The 20,149-nt window shown below is 48.8% G+C and overlaps 1 protein-coding gene and 1 pseudogene across 5 annotated transcripts in view; one reads left to right on the forward strand and one right to left on the reverse strand.

The window, feature by feature from the left end:
- Cabin1 (calcineurin binding protein 1) overlaps nucleotides 1–20,149 on the reverse strand; it is a 138,359-nt gene that overhangs the window by 32,853 nt on the left and 85,357 nt on the right. For all 5 annotated transcript variants that reach the window (XM_047561620.1, XM_047561621.1, XM_047561618.1 and 2 more), the window contains 2 exons: nucleotides 17,716–18,047; nucleotides 10,023–10,136 (listed from right to left, as the gene is read on the reverse strand). In XM_047561620.1, the coding sequence (XP_047417576.1) occupies nucleotides 10,023–10,136; nucleotides 17,716–18,047 (446 nt within the window). The remainder of the gene's footprint in view (nucleotides 1–10,022; nucleotides 10,137–17,715; nucleotides 18,048–20,149) is intronic.
- LOC124990522 (translation machinery-associated protein 7-like) lies at nucleotides 1,271–4,170 on the forward strand (annotated as a pseudogene).

Below are 20,149 nucleotides of genomic sequence, written 5' to 3' on the forward strand. Positions count from 1 at the left end.
CCCCGGAGAACTTGAAGTGTTTCTTTTGTTTACTCTGCTTGTGCAATTGGCCCATGGATCATCTCAGCAATGCTAAAAATAGTACTATTGCAGCAATTCCTACTACAGCCAAGAAGCTTGCATTTCCTCAATTTAAACTTTTCCCCTGCTTTTCTGTCCTCTGATTCTCACTGTGATGTGAATGGGCTTCCTTTTCCCCCACAGTAGTAATGGCTCTGCTATATACCTTGGGTCATTTTCATGATGAAGAGGGCAGCTCAGTGAGTCTAGGTGACCTAGTCACAACCACCAAAGGTAGGGCTAGAAGCAGAAGCCCCACAGGATTCCTGACCAGCCAGGGATGGTCTTTCCACAGCCATTGGTGACTGTGGAGGAAGAGAAAAAGCCATAACCAATCTCAGATCATTTTTTTGAGGACCAAATGATGCTGGAGCTTTAGAAAATAAAATGAACCAGTAAACAGCATCCTTGCAACACAGCCTCATGTGGCACAGAGGCACTGCTTACCTCTTAGTGGCATCCTGGTATGCTGTCCACTGGAGGACAGGCATGTCCTCATCCACATCCATGGCCTACTAAGCTCCTGAGCCCACTTCTCAGCCCTTTTATACTCCCTGTCATTACGGCCCTGCCCCTTATCCTGTCAGTTCATGGGTGTTTGACGTCCTTCTTGCCCTTCTCTGGCCACCATTCCTACTGCCACTGATTTGGTCCAGAACTTCTAAATATCAGCCACCAATCTCAGATTCTTTCTTCATCTGTAAGGCAGGGAGGCTGTGAAGATTTATTGAGCTATTTTGAGTAGAAGACCTGAGGATAGGGTGGGTCAGCAGTGCTCTTGGCACCCTATTGGCTCCCAGGTACATTCATGGCAGCTGGTGCCATGTATGGAAAATGCTCCTTCACTCTAGCCACCCTGCCTATTTGAGGAAGTCCACACTCTAGTCAACCATCAGCATCTAGCCAACCATCCTTGATGTGTGTGCACCCTGCAGCTCTTCAAGGCCCTTTCTGGTGTGTACCCATTTGATCCTCACATTATTGTGCAGGCTGTTTCCTTTGGAAGTTAGGCCCTGTTCTGTCCTTCATAGGCACATCCCCAACACTGACTTCCTGTCTTTTTCACACTGTCTGCTTACCTTTAGGTGATAGCATGTGAACTCCAGGAGGACTGAGAGCTTAGTCAAGTCTGGGGGCCTCAAAAAGCATATGTGCAAAATGATTCCTGTCGGGGGGCTCAGACAGGGCCTAACATGAGAGGAAGCCAGCCATGGCCAAGGAGGAGGTCAGTTCTGGGCAAGGCTGGGGATGAACTTGAGGAAGACCAGGTGCAGAGACCCTGTGAGGGGCCCAGATTGCAGAATGGCCTCCACCAGCAGGTCTGAACAGGCCTGAGGAAGGCACTGAGGGAGGCCAAAGGTCTGTGGTCAGGATGGGCAACAGAATGCCATGCAAGTTGCCTAAAAGGGAAGCTGGAGTGTGGAAGAGACTTATGGTTTCTACAAACTGGGGCAGCCTACCCCCATTAGCCCCTGATCAATGCAAGGGAGGGACAAGAGACTCCATTTCCTGAAGAGAGGAGGAGAAAAGCAGGACAAAGACACAATTTACCATTCTTGCTGCCCCTCCCCATCATGTACCTGCAGCAGATATCACAAACAGAAAAGAGAGCTGGGAGGTTGCCTCTGAATTCCCAATGACACAGCAGCTAAAGGTGCAGGCCTTGAAGTCAAACAGACCTGGAATTCCAGATTGGCCATTTGTTAGCTGTATGATCTTGTGCTATTTCCTCAGCTTCTGTGCCTTGTTCAAGGGGATACAATAGCACCAGTTCTCTGCAGAGCCCTGGGTCATTGTGCCATGACCACTGGCAGAAACATACTCAGCAATACCCTTCTGACAACACCCATAGCAGATAAGTCATTTGTGGAATAGACTGTAACAGGGCCTGAAAACAGGGCCATGAGCTCTGCTGTCCAAAGAAAGAGACCAAGCCTCTGCTTAGCTAAAGGGGCAGAGGGTAGAAAAGGGCTTTTTTTTTTTTTTACAACCTGTGGAGTCTATTGGTAAAATTTTCTATATCTCTATAATGGGAAAAATAATAGTACTTAAGCCTCCCAGATATGTTATGGGAGACCAAAGGATGCACCTCCAAATAAACCCTACAATGAAGCTGGTCCTACAATAGCTGCCATGGGCAGCACCCCCTGCCAGGTCCCCAAAAAGACCAGGCTGGATCAGGCACAGAGTTTTGGAGCTGTAGCAAGTGGTGGCCTCCCTCTACTGTTTCTGTTCTTGGCCTCATGAGCCTCAACCCTGAAACAGGCCTAGGCGAGGGGCCTACCATAGAGAGGTGGCACAAGCTGGTTAGCCAGCCCCTTGGGGACAACCCATATAGGCCTGTTGCCCAAGTTAGCCAACAGTGCAGTTCTACCTCCAAAAGCAGATCTATTAAACATCATAATCTACCTATTGCCTCCCTCTCATTGGGTTGGAATCCCAACCTCACCTCCTAGGGCAGGGCTAGATGCTCATGTCCTCCTATTCATTGCGACCTCATCCTCTCCATTCAGCCAAAGGGACACTCCTGACTAAGGCAGCTGGGCTAATGCCAGTGAAAGTACCATTAGACTCCTGGCTTTTCTCCTTTGGGTGGGGCTGCTGGCTTCCATGCAAGGGCTTCAGTGCTAGACGCTGAGGTTGATGCCCCTCCTCCAGCACAGACTGGTGATGGGACCTCCCAGCCTTGAGAATTGGCCTGCAGATCTGAGCCTTGCTTTCAATGTGGTGGGCCCAGGGCCTGATGGCAGGTTTACAGTGGGTTAATTCATTTCTTGAAGTATGGGCACAGTGATAAGTAGTGGTATATTCAGAACCAGTCACAGCTGGTCCTGAGTGGGGAGAAGGTGTTATAGGCCTGATTGGGGGAAAGTACAGGGCTATTACAACTCAGGCTCTTCCTATCCCGATGTTCCCTATAGCCCTAATCAGAGAGGGTGCAAAAAGGCCTCATGCTGGTGCTTCTGGGGCTTGTTTACTCCTGCTGGCTGCCTGGGGTGATGGTGGATCTCAGGGACTGGGAAGAGACCAACACCTCTTCCTTAGTTTGTGACTTGGCCTTTACTGATGTCTACCCACAACGAGTTCTGAACTTGGGGCTGGTGTCTGGGGACAGAGGTGGTCCGTAGGCCCAGGAGGAATGGAACCTCTTGAAAGTGGGAGGGATAGAGGGGGAGAAGAAGCAAGTCTGGTCTAAGGTGATAGGGGAGGCAATGAGGGATGCCCTGCAACAGGAATGAAGGCCCTGAGGCCTGGCCACAACTGAATTTCTGGGCACCTGAGTCAAGATACGCTGATACACCTTTTATCCCTTTGTTCTAAGGCTGCTGCTTTCCAGTTATTCAATCCAGGAAATTCTTGAGGGTGAGAGGGATTCATAGTCACTAGGCATGTCCTCCTTGAGCTGAAGGAAGTATTGTGGGGACAACAGCAATGTTGTTTTAGATGAAGTCCCCACCTGGGGCTGCCCAGGTCTGCTGGGCTCCATAGGCTGTGTCCTGCCTGGCTCTACTGGTCTCCATCTGGACCACTGGCTCTCTATGAAGGGAAAGGCATTAGCTGAAGCCTGGCCTGGAAGGTGGGTCCACTGTACCTAGCATCTACTCACCAGGTGGGAAGAAGCAGGGACTCTTCCCAAGACCACAAGAGAAAACTGGTACCAGTTAGAATAGAATGGGTGTGAGTGATTCTTGTTGATAAGAATGGAGTGATGGAGGCCATAAAGACCTTTTCTCCTTCCCTCTAGCTCTGGCAAGTGGTTAGTCCCCCAGGCGGCCACTCCACCAGCTGGGGCCCTTCCTTCCCAAGACTGCATCAAAGCCCTTAGTGTATACTCAGGATACAGGGCTAGGGACTACACAGAGCACAAATACTTTAAAGATACAAAGACAGAGGATAGGGGTGGCAAACACAGTGTCTGGTCATGAAGGTGGCAAGAAGCAGCTCCTGAAACAGCCTAAGAAGCAGGCCAAGGAGATGGATAAGGAAGATAAAGCTTTCAAGCAGGAACAAAATGAGAGCAGAAGAAACTTGAGGAGCTAAAAGCAAAGACCACAGGGAAGGATCCTGGCCATGGGTGGAATTAAGAAATCTGGCGGGCTGGGGAGATAGCTCAGTCAGTAGAGTGCTTGCCGTACAAGCACAAGGCCCTGGGTTCGATCCCCAGCACTCAAAAAAAAAAAAAAAAAAAAAAGAAATCTGGCAAAAAGTAAGTTGGTTTTTTGAGCCTGAAATGATGGTGACCATTGATTCCATCGCTATTTGAATATCAGGATCCCTGCTATAACTCTTTTGCCACCTATAACTAGAATGAAATGTTGTTGTGGAGTCTGTTGTGAATTTAAGAATAAACTTTTGTTAAAAAAAAAAAAGAAGAAAGAAAAAGAAAAAGACACAAAGATAGCTCATGATGGAACCATATCTCTCATCAATTTAAGTGGCATGGAGTCAGGACAAATAACTAACTGAGCCTGTGTGATGGCTGCCAGGTAAAAGAGAAAGTCTCAGAGCCTGGTCAGACAAAAGGGACTGGCCTCAGGTCAAGTCACCTGGGAAGCACAGACTGAAACCACCCAGATTCCTCACCATCCCCACATATGGGCAAAAATGAAAGTCATTGGTGGTTGAGGGCTGGGGGTTGGGGAGAGCAATGAAACTGACCCAGTACTATAGAACCATCTGGTGATTTGTGGAAGCACAAACAGAGGGTCTATGTCCTGGTCTGTACTTCTAGGCATTTGTACACAGAGATGCTAGCATAGGGGAAGAAGAAGATGTAAGGAAGCAGTGTGTTTTGTACCAGAACACTTATGTATTCAGAAGATGGCAGGTAAATAATCTGTGGGACAGACAGTGGAGTGCTATGCAGCTGTGGCCAAAAAAGAGGGAGCATGACCTGCATCCATAGGCACCAACTGGAGGCCTGACCACATACAAAGGGGCCTATGTGGTGGTGGAATAGCTATGTCTGCATCTCGTGAGACTCCACTAAAGTCAGGGTAGGCCTTGAGTCTTTGGATGCCCTAACCATGCATGAATCAGGGTCTCTACCAGCCCCTGCTTCAATCCCACCCCTTCTGGCATTGGCACTGGACTATGGGATCAGTGGAGGTCCACTGGGATTTATGGAAAAGCCCTGAGGCTCCATATGAGCTGATCTCCAGTACTAAAGATAAACTGTGCAATGTGCTCAGGACTTTCATCCACCTGTCAGGACCACCCTGCCCAGGGGCAGTCCTATGCCTTGTGTAAGGCCAAGGAAGGGATGCAGTATCAGGCACTGAGTATTTGTGATCAAGGTCTGTTTGTGTGTGCTTTTTGGTGACCTTAGGGTCCAGGGTCTGCTGGTGGCTATGGAGGAAGCACCACACACAGGATAGTCACAGAAGCCAGCATCTCCCCTCTGCTCTCTCAAGTTCAGTTTCAGGTCCCACACAGCCTCAGAAGTAGCTGCAGTGCCAGTTTGGCCTGCAGCTCCCTTTGCTTCTTTAACAGAGGCTATAAACTGAACTGAAATAAGAAAAAGCCCTGCCTGCTAAAATAAGCAAACATTTTGGGGAAGAAGGGAGAGCCATCTCTGGTTTGGTTACTATGGGAACATTTCTGAATCAACTACAAGATGGGGAAAGGAGTTCACTCTGGACAGAGCAGCTTGGCTCCAGCTCACACAGGTCTGCCTTCCTTCAGGTGAACTTCATGGGAAGGTCCAGAAGTTTCTAGGCACCCAGAACAAGCACTTACTTTGTTGGAAAGGGCAGTCACTCAGAAACACCTGCCACCCAACTTGGCTTGTGCTTTTCTTGCCTCCTCTGCCCAGGGAAGGACAATCCCCTGGCTTCTTTCTCTGTAGCCTCCTTGGACTTGACTGGTTCAGGAGAGGGACTATCCTGCAGAAGCAATCTCAGTCTCACTGCCTCCCATCCCAGGTCTCTGTGTCCTGGGACTTCCTTTTCTGCACAGTTGGTTTAAGAAGCCACCTTTGAATCACAAGGCCAATGCCTTCTGTCAGTCCTTCCTGAGACTGTGAAAGGATGAGCAATAATGTCATGTGTGGCCCCAACCAACAACATTCCACAACTCTGGCTCTGTTTTGGCACAGACCAGACTATTCTGCTGGTAAGAGAGGACTGGTGTAATGGGGGCCTTCAGCTGGGGTGTCAGATTACAGTGGTAAATGAGCCTCAGCCCAGGAGCTTTGACTTGCTCCTGCCTTAGCTTGAGCACCCACAAGCAGGATTTTCCACAGCAGAGATCAGGTGGCAGGAAAAGGCTGGGTGGGAAGTTGTTCCTTCACTCAGGATGCTGGTTCAGTCAGTGTGCAAAACAGAGGGAATGGATATGCACAAGTTCAGTCCTCCCTCACTCATCCACAGTTCCAACCATACCACTGGCACACCATGTCTGCCACTGCAGGGGACTAGACAACTGTGGGGCAGTCCCCACATGCAAGGATTTCCTGTTAGGAACGTTGGAACCTAAGGTTCCATTTACCCATGTCCCTTAGCATCCACTCCTTCCCAAGAAGGTTTAGTCACTCGCCTAAGGAGATTTACAAGGGTGCCTGTAATCCTGGCCCTTCTCTCCTGCCCACGTCCTGGCTAAGCAGCACTCTGCCCTCCCATGTGGTCTACAGCATCCAACAGAGGCCCTGCAGAAAGGCCCTGAGGGGCTCTATCACAAGCCTCCTGTGTCCTGTGGCAGGGATCTCCCTGTCCTCTACAATATCCAGCACTAACTAGACCAGGAGAATGGAAGACCAGGCTTGGAAGTCATTTATCAAGGCAAACGAGTTGAATGAAATCTATCCCGAAATTCTCAGTGAGCCCCTTCTCTGGGTCACACTAGACAAGACCAGGAGACTCAAACAACATGGCAGGACCACAAAGATACATGCCATAGGATGCTGTGAGAGAAAACACATGTGCCCAACCAAGTAGAGGGCAGCAGTTGTAAAGAACGAGATGGCCTGAACTTCTCACATGGAAACTCAGGGTTTAATGTGAGTGAAAAAAGCAAGTTGCCGAAGAACACACATTATAACACACTCACAGATACACACATACACGTTTTTAGAAACAGAACAGTTGGGCTGCTCACTGAAAAACCTCTAAGAAGAGCACAGTGTCTGAGGTAGGCAAACAAAGGGGTGTAGTTCCTCTATGTGTCTATCTGCAGTGACAACATGGTCCTATATGACTCACATGATTTTTGAAAATTGTCACTAAAAACATAACAAGAAGGTTTCCCACCTTCTGTTGGGATGGATGAGGGGGGCTGCTCAGACAATTGGGTGAATGGTGTCAAGGTTGGGCAGCATCAATGGTCTAGGCCAGTGGGCCTGGAAGGATGGCAAGCCAGGGCATGTGGTGACCCTGACCCTCAACCTCACTCTGACCTATAGACCCATCTGTTAAGAGACATGGTTTTATACCAGTAGGGGCTGAGGGCTGCCCCAAATACTCCTCCATCAACACATTAGCAAACAGTTTCCTCACACTTGGTAGAAGATATTGAACAGAATTGTGTGCTGACTACTCAGGGTCTCCCAGAACTTCCTGCCATGCTGGGTACCAGGTCAAAAGAGGAGAGGTGGCTAAGAGGGAGGCTGAGGGTAGTAGAAGCAGCAGGTTGCTGGAAGAACAAACAGCTGACCCAGAAGAGGCAAAAACCACTCAAAATATCAGTCCATGTTTCTACAGAGGCTTCTGGCTGGCACAACCTGTGAATGCCTTTTTGTTGGACTCATTTTCTAGAAGGTCTCAGAAACTATGACAGGACTTACTAGGAGTGAGCCTAGTGGGAATGGGGTCTGGAGCATCTGATCTCAGGCTCAGATGTGCTCCATTTGACCTGATACCTAAAGTACTAGTTTCCTTAACCTCAGCATTAGAAAGGCTGGGTGCCTCACCCATGAGGAAGGCATGGAGGCTAGGCCTCTCCTTCCAATATCCCCGTAATGAGTTTAAGGGCATAGCATCAACAATAGCAGGGGAGAAAAGAAGGAAGGGGAACCATTTTCTTGAGTACCAACCATGTGCCAGATTCTGGGTTAGGGACATTATCCCATCATTTAATTTGGTTCCTACACTTACTCTCCAAGGAGAGGCAAGGTAATGGAAACCCACTTTAAAAGGTAAATAACCCCCCCCCCCCAAAAAAAAGGTAAGTAACCCAAGAGCTCATGGTAATCAAACACTTGCTTGGCTCTAACTTTGGTCTATCAACTGCAGAAAAATGTTACCAAATGGACCCATTTCATTTATAAAGAGTTCTTATATATCAATAAAAAAAGAACCAATAATCCAACAGACAAATGAACATGAGTATAAATTAAACAGAAGTTAAAACTTAACATGATATCATCATGGTCAATCTCACTCATATTACATAAAACACGATAGATAGCATTTCCACCTACTAAAGAGCAAATATTTCCAAGTCAGTAATATAGAGTTGATGAAGTCTGAAAACATGAGTCTAAAGGGAAAGTGGGCCAGATCTTCGGAGAGTGGTTATATACTTTAAAGGTACCACATCCTTTGTCCCAGGAATTCTATTTCAATATTCCTCCTATAAATGAACTCCCACAAATGTACAATGAGGTATATATTGAAACATTGTTTGTAGTAACAGAAGACTGAAAATAATCTAAATGCCCATCAATAGGAAATGGCTAGATAAACTGTAGGGCATTCCTATTTTGGAAGTCCTGCACAATTATTAAAAAGAATGAGCAGGCTAGGTATGTAGCTCAGTAGAAGAGAACTTGCTTAGGCCCTGAGTTTGATCCCCAGCACCTCAATCAATCAATAGAATGAGCAAGTGCTAAAACACTCTCCAAGAGATGCTCTTGAGTGAAAAAACAGAGGGAGGGCACAAACATGTACTTTTTCTTTTTTTTTTAAAATGCAAACTAGCTTATAAAAGGCAGATATCCTCTGGAAGGACACATATGGGACAAAGAATGGTAGCTCCTGTGGGGCATGGCTATGGCCTGGGTATGTGGGTGAGAGCATGCTTCTATTTCATGGCAAATCCCTTGGTACCATGTGGGTTGATTACCAATGACACCTACTATTTGTCTATAATACCAACAGAGAGAGGTGCATAGATGTCATAGTCTGGGAAAAGGGAAGAGTCATGGACCCTATCACCTGGTAGGGTGGGACCTGAGAACCAGCCTTTGTCACACTCCTCTAAATCTGAGACCTGCCCTCCTTAGCTCCTATTCAAGCTGACTCCATTCTTCAGTTTTTCTATAAGTATTGGGAAACCAGGGAAAATAAAGAAGAAACAAAGGTGAAGGGACTGTGTGCCTTGCCAAAGCCACTCAGCTGGGATTTGGTCATGCTAGGAGGGGTGATGAAGGATGCATGTGGAGTTGGAGGTAGAGAAGAGTGAGGGACCAGTTGTCCGTGAGAGGCAGAACAAATGAGGGAGGGCTGGGCTTGGCAGGGTGTAAAGGAAGACAGATGTGGGCTTTTGGGATAGGAGGAAGACAGGCCTGGGCAGTTTCCACCCCACGTGGAATAGCAAAGCTGAAAGGGTACTGAAGGGCCAGCATTGGACAAACTTGTTTTTCAAGCAGTAGAGTCACCTTTAGTCAGAATCTCCTTGGTGCCCAAGACCACAAAGTGGGAGAGCAGGGCTGTGATCTAAAGCCCCTCTCATTATTGCCTGCATTTTTCCAGAACAACTGGGACTCCAGACAACACACCAGGCTCACCCATGCCTCTCTCACTGCAACCAGTGCCCAGAAGGGGCAGTGATTTGCCAGAAGTTGCTCAGCAATCAGCCCAATGCCTGAGTCTGGAGCACTCTCACCTGCACCACCCTGCTTGCCCTCTGAAGGTGCCGCAAATCTGTGGCCCTGGGAATGCCCACCCAGGAGGTCGACTCATGCACCTTCAATCAAAAGCAGTGGCACCAAGCAGCCTCAGAAATCAACAAGGCAAAGTACTCACATTGAAGAAATTGGTCTTGTTCCTCTCACAGAAGAGCCCCTGTGCCGGCATGTGCTGCAGTTGTTGCCATGGGATACTGCTGCCTAGCAACACGTCTCGGGCCCACTGGAGGTTCTGGGGAAACAAGAAGTAGGTTGGAAGTGAGTGTGTGGGCTGTTCAGGGCGCCCACGGGGAAGGCGGGCAGTCCCCTCCTTCCTGGCTGCACTAGCAAACTGAGATGAGAAGCAGTTTTGCAGACATCGATCCCACAGCTCCAGGCCGCTCTGGCCATGGGCTTTGATCACTGAGCTATGGGATGCATTTCTGGAACTGATTTCTTATCCAGTACAGGTGACTGAGGGGAGGAGTGTGGCCTCAGATTGCTCAAAGTGGGCACAGAGGGACCTCTCCCTTTGACCAACCCTACAAAGTTGCCATGTGGACCCAAGTACTCACCTGCTATTGGGGAGGGGGGCATACTACCCCAAAAAGCAGCTCTGACTTGTTTATCTGGAACCCCTACTCACCGCCAGAGATAAATTGCTTTAGACTCAAAGGGCTGGGCTCTGGCCACGGTGCTTAGGACCATGCCCCCTGTGCAACGGTGCCTCTTGGTGAAGCTGGGGGCAGGGGGAGAGGGAGGGCATGGATCTGGCTTCCTCAAGCTTTCTCTGGGGCCTTTTTACTGGCCCAGAAAGCAGTTCCTTTCCCACCAGTTGCCTAGCCAGTATCTTTCCCTCTGTGAGTCCTTACCAGTGTGCTTAAATAGTGAGAACCAGGACCCTGGTCATATATCCCACAATAGGGCAGTGCTATCTTTCTTACAGGGGAGGTATTGCAGCTAGGCCTGGACCGCCATCCTTTCTATCATACCCACTCTACCTGGGTCAATCAGTCCTCTCTTCCCACTTAGGCCCCTTGCTTGTTTTTCCCAGCACTGTGCCTACACCTTCATCACCTCACATTCTAGCTGCTCCAAATGCCCTCTCACTTCTTGGCCTGCAAGCCTTATGCTGGCCAGGTTGCACTTACTAATCGTTATCTCTATCAACAGGTTAAGAAAAGTACAAACTCAGTTTCTTGGCTTGCTGGCTGTGAGGTTCATGCTTGCTGGCCTCTGAGCTTCAGACACAGAGGGCCATGCCCAGCAGGCTGTTCCCTAGCATCAGGCAGGACCCCGCAGCTGTGTGGGGGTGGGCCACACAAGAATGAAGGCCCATTTGGTATGGTGACAGTTAAGGTCTCAAGTATGTGTCTGCTGGATGACATATTCATGGCAGCTCCCCAGCAGAAGGCAGAGGACCTTCTAACTCCCATGCTTGAAAACCTTCAGGCTGTACTTCCCTTACAGCAAGGTCCAGCTCCATGCCTCAGTCTCCCTGCCTACATGCCAGTTCATCTTCTCCCTGCTCCCTATTGGATGGCCCTCTAGTCCCATTGCCTCTGCTCCCACTTTAGTCCCTACAGGTACCTCAGCCTGGTGCCATCTTGCCTGACCCCCACCCAGCCTTCCACAATACTGTCCCTACAGCATCACTGCTACCTTGTACAGTAGTGCTGACAGGTGACTCACTGACAGGTTTGGTGTCAGCCCTGAGAGGAGAGGGACATGGAATGACTTGTTTACTAATTGTTCCTCAAAGGGTTAGCCCTCTGTTTGGAGCCCATATAAGGGATGCCATAGATATTTGTAGGGAAAATATTTCCTGTATTGAAAGGAAGATGAGCAGGGTTCATGCTTTCAGAAAATGGGAAGGAAAGATGGATGCAGTGGTACATGGCTGTAATCCCAGAAACTTGGAAGGCTGAGGCAAGAAGATCATAAGCTCAAGGCCAGCTTGGGCAGTGTAGTGAGATCCTGTTTCAAAAATAAAAAATGAAAAGGGATGGGGATGTAGTTTAGTGGTAAAGCACTCTTGGGTGCCATCCCCAGTTTAAAAAAAAGAAAGAAAGAAAGAAAAGAGAGGAAAATGGGAAGGAAGAACACATCAGGCTGAGGGAATAGTCTGAAGCTCAAAGGTAGTAAAGGGCCATCAGAAGATCAGGGAAGGGGAGGACTACACCTTAGATGCCCAGAAAAAAGAGGCTGGAACCCTTTTATAAACTAGGGTCTGAAACAAAGAAGAGGCTTGACAAATGAGGTAACAGGGCCACAGGGCATAAGTGGGACAGCCTGGGCCCCACCCAAGACCAGGATGCTCAGCATTGGGCTTCCCAGGCCATCCTAGTAAGACAGCCCATGCCCACTAGGCTTACCTCAACTGGTCTGCTCACTAACCTGCACCACCCCATCATTAACTGCCTCAATACAATACCAATGGGCTAACTCCCAGAGTTCCTGGGAGCCCTTAGGCTCTTCCTTCACACAGGACATCAAGGCCTGGAGCAGGGTACCCTATATCCCTGACTATAGCCTTCCAAGAGTTCTACATGTAGTAGTGGCGTGGCAATGCCTGCTAGTGGCAGGAAACAGGAGAACTGGGTCTACTTGTCCGTGGGGTATGAGAAATAGAAAGTTTGATAGTTCATTTTCAGAATATAGTATTTAGCCTTAATTGGGATGTAAGATCCAATAATAGCCATTTTGAGATCCAATTGTAACCATTGTAATTAAAGGCCTTCTCTTAGCCAACCCCAATTTTTAAATTAGCCAATTGAGTAGACTGTAACCCCAAGCTCCTCCTATCAGAGCAAGGAACAGTGCTGTGTTGGGGATAAAAACAGGTGGACTGTCCACCCAAGTGAGCAGAAGTAAAATTTGCCTTGTCAAGTTACTTCCAAGCATATGTTTGATTCCTTGCAACACCCTGGTATTTCTAACAGGGAGTCCCAAGAAATGCAAGGCTGGAAAGGAAACCTGATCTCAAGGACCATCTGCCTGTGATTCCACTGTATGGGTGGCCCTGATGATGTGCATAACCTGTTTCTGCTCCCAGGGGCTCCCTCTCTGCCACAACCAATGATGGTTCACTCACTGCTTAACTACCTCTTCCCTCACAAATCCATGAAAGACAGACAGAGTGGGGCTCATAAAGGCCAGGTTTCATGATCCCTACATGGTGATACCAAGTATGGGAACTACCTGGCATGGATCCAGGAGGAGAACCAGCCTCTCTGTGAGACAGGTGGACTCTGCAGAGTGGCCTTCTGCCTAGCATATGTGATGGCAGCCTCAGCAAGGCTCAGCTCTTCACCTGGCCATATCTCAGGAGTTGGTTTTGAAGGAAGGGATGGGGCTCATGGGTTTCAAGACAATTGGAGGAATAAGGAATAGGCAGAAGTCTTAGCTTTAGCCTGTGGAGTCACCCCTGCCCTGGTTTCCCCAGGTTGAGGGGAACTGGTTGGAGCTTTTGGAGTGCAGGCCTGCACAAGCCAAGGGAAGAGGAGTATATAGCCACTAGCTGATGGGGGACTCTGGTGGGTTGCTGGGGACATTCACAAAGCTGAGGATACACATTCACATGGATTCACCTAGCAATGCAAGACACCTCCATGCCCATCAGTAACTACATGAGGTTAAGAACAGAAGGACACATATATCCCAATCCTGGACCTGGCAGATTGATTCTTTTAATCATAGGGGGAAAAAAAAGGTGATTAGACTTTACATGTCTGGAAAAAGCGAAACATAAGGAATTGGAATACACTGATTGGCCAGGGCACTGTGCTCCTCCTCCTTTGTGGATTCCTATTCTTTGTCCAGGGCTCTATAAATTGACCCTTCATTGAATGCTCTTTGGATCATGCCCTGACAGGTCTCCTACTGGCAACCCCTCCTACTGTCTACATAGTTCAAATATCTTTCACATCCATAAGTTGCATGACACCTCTGTTGCAATGGCTTCAACTTCATTTAGAATGATGTCCCCACATTCATCCTGCCTACCCAGGCCCCAGCAGACCTCTGACCACACTCTTCCCCCTCCTTCTTGCCTATCACTTCCTACCAGGTCCACCTCTTTATCAAGGCATGCATGCTGGCTGTGCCATCCATCTGACAGCCTCTGTCCTGATGCCCTGGGGTGTTAGGGCTCCATCTGATGATTCAGGTCTTTGCTTAGATAGATCTTCCTTGATAGCCACACTTCCTCTTCCATCTTTTTATCCACTTTATTTTTCTTCCCAGACCCATTACTAGCTGCCACTAGGTGTGTTTTTCCTCTCTACTCTCCCCCAGGTGCATGCTGGCCCTTGACAACTCTGTTCCAGGCAGGGAGTTCTCAGAAGGCCTGGCAGAAGGGCAAGCAGCCATGGAGATGCTCACACTGAGGAAAGGGACCTAATTAGAAGGAAAGAAGGGCCATTGACTGATGGACTCATGGAACCCTATATACACTTCATCTTTTTATCACAATAATTCTATATGCATATCACCAGCATTCTCCTAGAACAGAACTTCCCTGGGCCTCCAAGAGCTCCCACCATAAAGCCAGGATCTGAACCCAAGAAAAGGCAGCCTCAGAGCCCATATTCTCATATTCTTTCTCTCTCTCTCTTTCTCTCTCTCTCTCTCTCTCTCTCTCTCTCTCTCTCTCTCTCCTCAAAATCCCTACTGCCAACAGTGAAGTAAGTAAAGCTCTGTGTCCTGAAGGTGGTTTCTTTGCAAGGCCTGGGGAAGTTCTGAAACAAACCATGCCCCATCTGAGGCACCTGTGAAAGATCTGAGGGGTAGGAGTCAAACATTGGGCCTGAGTAGGCTCTGTCTGCTGGGTGCCTTTGAAGACTCAGACTTCTGACACTCTAGTTGGCCACTGAACCACAAGATAGCAACCAGAAAATGTCACTGTCAAGCCCACAGGCGTGATTTTATGAAGAAATGTGCTGTTGTTAAATATACACAGTGTGAAGTGTTTGTTACCAAATAGCTGAGTTTGGAAAGTGGTCATTGCTGTCAGTTAATGGTTTGGAATTAGTCAGCAACAGAGAGAGCTGTGTCCCCAGATATGTGGACAAGCTGCTACCAGCAGAGCTGACACCCAGGCCAGGCACTGTCTCCAAGATAGTAAGGCATATCCTGAGCAACAGGAAGATCTTAACTTAGGCTTTCAGTGGATCTAGATGCTAATAACCTGCCATTCAAGTTGGTGGTAGCAAAAGGTGCTCAGCAAAGGTCTCTGGATGAAACTGACAAAGAAGCCAGTGGGAGTTGGCTCAGGCAAGCAATCAGGTCCCAAGGGTGTGCACCTGGTGGACTGCAGACCACCAGAAGCACATCTGGCAATGCCTGGGGTTCTGGGTAGGCAGTGTAGCTATAGAAAGGGAGCATCTGCCACCTAAGGGTTCTATCTCAGAATCAAAGCCAGCATTTCATTTCCAAAAACCAAGGAACCCAACCTAGAAATACACCTAACAGAAGAGCTGGAAGAAACAACTGTGACAACTGTGGGAGTTGCTCAGGGTTATGGGCATCAGTGGGGCAGATAGCTGTAGGCAGCCTCTATCCCTGCTAATGGGAATGGCTGGGTCAGCTGGGTCCACGGACCCATGGATGATCCAGATCATCATAGAGTGACCAAAATGACCTGGGGTCATTCATGAAAAGAGCAAAATGGGAAGCCACACTTAAGGTAGACACAGTTAACACAATGGGGGTAGTGGAGCAATTGGGCCCAGGATGAGGCCACATGGGCCAATATCTGGCTCTGCCACTCAGTCCCACATAACCCTGAGCCTGAGTTCCCAGACATAAAGTAAAGGGGATATGAACCCTGCCACTACAGGCCCCGAAGCGAATGGTGGCTCAGAAGCACATAATCAATAGTGTGTGTCCATAAAAGCCAGAGGAATGTTACATATGAGATAACTTTTGTTTTAGGGTGGTAGAATTGTGGTTGTTCTCCCTCTGATTTTACTTTAATTCGACATAAATACCATTTTCTACTTTGAAGAAACTCATCAAGTGAGGCGGACAGGCTGTAATAACAGCAGCCTCTGCCAGGCACTGTGCTGAGCACTTTATGTGGATCAGCTCCCCCAGGCTCCAAATCAAGCGCTTTAGCAGGAACTAGAGACTGGATAGCCAGGCATCATGGGGCCTGCATTGTAGCTTAACTCTCTTCCCAACTAATCCTTCACTTTCTCCCTCCCTTCCAAGGTACCCATCCTTACAAACCATCTTGTACTCTAAATTCCATTTCAGCATCTGCTCTGGGGAAGGTGCCCTGCAACAGCACAGGGGAAGGGTCTGAGCTTCAGCACCAGGAAGTGCTATATCCTGGTCAGAGTTGACCACGGCTACATGGGGAAAGTGGGGGAACACCCAATGATGGCTGCTAATATCCCTCTCACTGAGACACAGAGGGCTCTTGCAGTGGGTTCTGCTATTCCTAAAAGAAACAAGGCAGAAAGTTCCTAAAGCAGTGATCAGGTGGGAGTGGGGAAGATGTCTCAGTCATTGTTCCTCTGGCCTGCAAACTGCTTCTACAATGAGGATACATGATGGTTGGAGTTTATCAAAACTCAGGCCATCCTCAGTACAGAAGGCCTGGGGCAGAGAGGTAAGGTCCACTGCCATGTACAAGCCAGGCAGTGAGCAGGCCAGGCTCCTGTGTGGTACCAGCAGCACCAACAGGCAGTGAGTAGTGGAGGAAGACATAACATGCTATTGTTTGCCAGCACACACCTCACAGTGGCCAAGGCTCTGAGGACAATAAGATCTCTTCCCTCCCCAGGCCTGCTGAGGCCAACTCCACATTCTAAGGGAAACTGGTCAAGCCCTATGAGTGATCAGTTCCTGTAGGGACAAGGTATGTACCTTCTTGAACCTTAGAGACTAGTCTCCCAAACAGAATTCTGTGAAGTAACCAGTACTAAGCCAGGGTCCATCTCTCTGGTCACATGCCTTTCCTGGTTCTTTAAACATCCTACAGAGAAGGTAGCAGGTTTGTGGGAGGGCAGTAGGAGGCCTCTTGGAGAAAAACCTGAGTTCCGAGAACCAGACAAAGGCAGATCTCCCAAGGAGACCCCAACAGGCTGCCCTGCTTGCATGCCCATCCCAGCTGTCAACCACACATCCACTTTTTGGGGCTGCGGGTCCTAGATAAACACTCTCCTTCTCTGCTAGCCCGCTGCCACCCATTACTTATACCACAGGTCTCAGCACAAATGCCTTCACAGAGCTACTATAGGAACCCCACGCCTGTGTTCTATGTTATTTTCTATGTAGTATTGGTCAAAATACTTTGCATGCACATCTGAATGTTCTAAATCTCCTACTTAGAATGTAGCTACATGGGGCAGGTGCCATGGTCAGGTGCACTGTCTCCCCAATACTACTGGGTAAGTAAGGAGTGAATGAAGGTTAAAAAAAAAAGTCATCTAAGTCTCTCCACAAATGCTAAATGCCAGTAGAAGAGGTCTGGCTAGAAAGCCTTTGGGAACACTTAAGCTTGGGGCACAGCTGTTGCTTTCTAAAAGGAGCCAGAGAAGTCTGTTGACACCTAACCTCCATGAAACAGCCTGAAAATTGTTGTGGCAGCTGTACCTGGGAGGTGAGCCCCAAGGTAGGATGATGGCAAGGAGGCCACTGCAAGATAAAGTTGGAGTGCTGGGGCCTGGAGCAAGTTGGTCCTGTCTTTGCAGGGCCATCCCCTCCTTTCTAATCCCTCCCATAAGAGTCACCAGAGCCCTATCACAAAACTCCAATCTGTTTTGGTTCTGCCTACCAACTTTCAAGGACTTGTCTGCCCTGGAAGAAGATCCAAGTCCACTTACCCGGTGGGTCTTGCTGTAGGTATAGAGGAAGGCCAGTCGATAGAGACTCTTATAGTGCTGGGGAAAGCGGCTCAGGCACAGGCGGAAGGAAGCGATGCACTGCTCTGTGAGGAACTGGCGCTGCTCTTCAGCATCAGCTGGGAGCCCCTGGGGGAAGGTCACTGGCTCCCCTGGAGGTTCACTCCTCTTCTTCCCATCCCACAAAGCCGGTGTGGACACTGGGGTCTTGACAGGGATACAAACAGAGGCCAGGGGGTCTGCAGCAGGTTTCTGGACTCCATGTTCTGCAGCCCGGAAGCCTTCTGTGCTCTCCAAGGACTCCTCAATCTTTCCTACAGTTGAGAAGAAAAAGAAAGTCACCCTGGTTTTAGTCCTTGCTCATGCAGCAGTCTATTACCAGTAGTGGATGCACTTCAGTGAGGTAACTGGCAGAGTTGGGTCAGTGCCCATGCTAGACCCAGCAATGGGAGGGGGAGGGTGCAGGACTGAGGACTGACTTTGCCACCACTGGTTTAGGCTCCTGTGGCCACATGGTCTCTTGTCCTGTGAAATAGGAGATTCCAGCTGGCATGCAGCAAAGGGACCCAGAGGCTACACAGAGTAGGGGTTATAAACTGGGGTCTAATTCCTCCCCACTGAATATCTGGCAGAATAGGTTGCCCCACATTCAAGGGCTGGTACAGGTGCAATAGGAAAGTGGTCCACAGAGGCAGGTGCTGTCACCACCACCATCAAATAAAAAAGCCAGAAAAAGGCTCACCACGTGCTACACCAGTTTAGTACTTCAGCCCACAAATCTGTCCAATATCACTCTCCAGGGCTCAGTGTGTGTTGAGTGCTTACACACAGGCTTGCACTTGATGCAAGTCCAGCACCTGAACATCCAGCCCTCCTCCATTAGGGACCTTCAAGTCAGGCAGTATAGGAAACCCAAGCTGGGTCCCAGGATGACAACAGAGGCTGGGTGGTCTCTAGCTAGTAACCCTGAGGCGCAGGTTTCCTTAGCCTTGAGGGGGCTATCTGCCTCAGGAAGAAGGGATGGAAGGCATTGGGGTGGGGACAGGGGGCAAAGGCAAGGGGGCCTTTGGCCTCTGATTCCTCTGGCACTAGGAATTTGGCACATCTTGCACAGCTTGCCTGGAAGAGGCAGGGAGTCAGCTGTCATCATCCAGTCTGAAGGTAGTTTGCCTTGTGAGTGGCCCTGACAGTGCTCTCTCTACTATAGGAGTGGCACCTGGGGTCTCTGGTGCAGGGCTGCAAGGACTAAGGCCCCAAGTTCCTCTCACACCAAGAATAAGTATAACCAGGTGGACATCAGGTGTGTGGCAAACTTGACCATCACCGTACTTCTTATTGAGACAAGTCACTTCCTATGCTCCCCTCGGCTACCTGCTATTCCAGCTCCCTGGAGACCAGCTACTCAAAATATTTCCTTCAGTGTCCCTGAATTTCCCATCATTCCTTTTCCTGGAACACTGCCTTCTTCTCTCCCCTTCCTTACCCACTTACTGTATCCCTCAGAACCCTACTAGGTGTGGCCTCTCTTAGGCTTCCCCACCTCAGGGTAGAGTTTGCAAAGTGATGGCACAAAAACATCTCCCCTCCCCAGTGGCCCAAAGCCCAACTGGGCCCTGCTCCCTTCCACCATATGAAGCAGACTGAATGACTTGAGTGCGAGGAGGTCCTAGTTGGTCCACATGCTATAGTCTCCTCTCATGTGGGCTCAGGATGCTGCTTAGGTTCCACAGCTTAGGGCTGGTATCCATCTTACAGGGTATACTCATTGTACATAAAAGTATCCAAGATTTCCAGTGTGTTTGAAATGTGGCTCAATATATACTGTGAGAGCAATGGCTCCTGGCCTAGCCCAGAGGCCCCAAGAAGATGGAAAAACTGGATGATGATGCAGACCTCCCAGGGGCTCAAAAAAGGCACTAAGTGCTCAGACACAAAGACACAAAAATACAGTGTTTACAGAAAGTAGGCAGAGGGCAAGAATTAAACCAAGCAGAATGCAGAATACATGTCTGAAGACACATGAGGAACCAAGAAAATAGCAATCCCAGAGAGATTAAAAATTGAGGAGAAATGAGGCAGTTGCCTTACCTATAATATATATTCCTGCTGTCAAATGGCCCCACAGGTCAACACAACTCTCCATTTACTTGGTGGAGGGAAGAGGGTCAGAAAAGTAAACAATGCCACAAAATGCTTCCTAGTTAGGATGTTCAGTGCTAACCCTAGCTGCAAGATGGGAACATTTCTTCTTCTCAATAGAAAGCAAGAGAAATGCATCCTTTGGCCACTCAGCCTTGACTGGGATCTGTTTCTGACAAGAATAGCCAGCAACATGATGTAGGTACCAAGGCCACCAGAGCATAGGACCCCCATGAGAGTGGAGTGGTTATATATAGTGGGATACCTGGGAAGGCTG

This window comes from Sciurus carolinensis, chromosome 8, assembly GCF_902686445.1.
Source record: "Sciurus carolinensis chromosome 8, mSciCar1.2, whole genome shotgun sequence".
Classification (NCBI taxonomy): domain Eukaryota; kingdom Metazoa; phylum Chordata; class Mammalia; order Rodentia; family Sciuridae; genus Sciurus; species Sciurus carolinensis.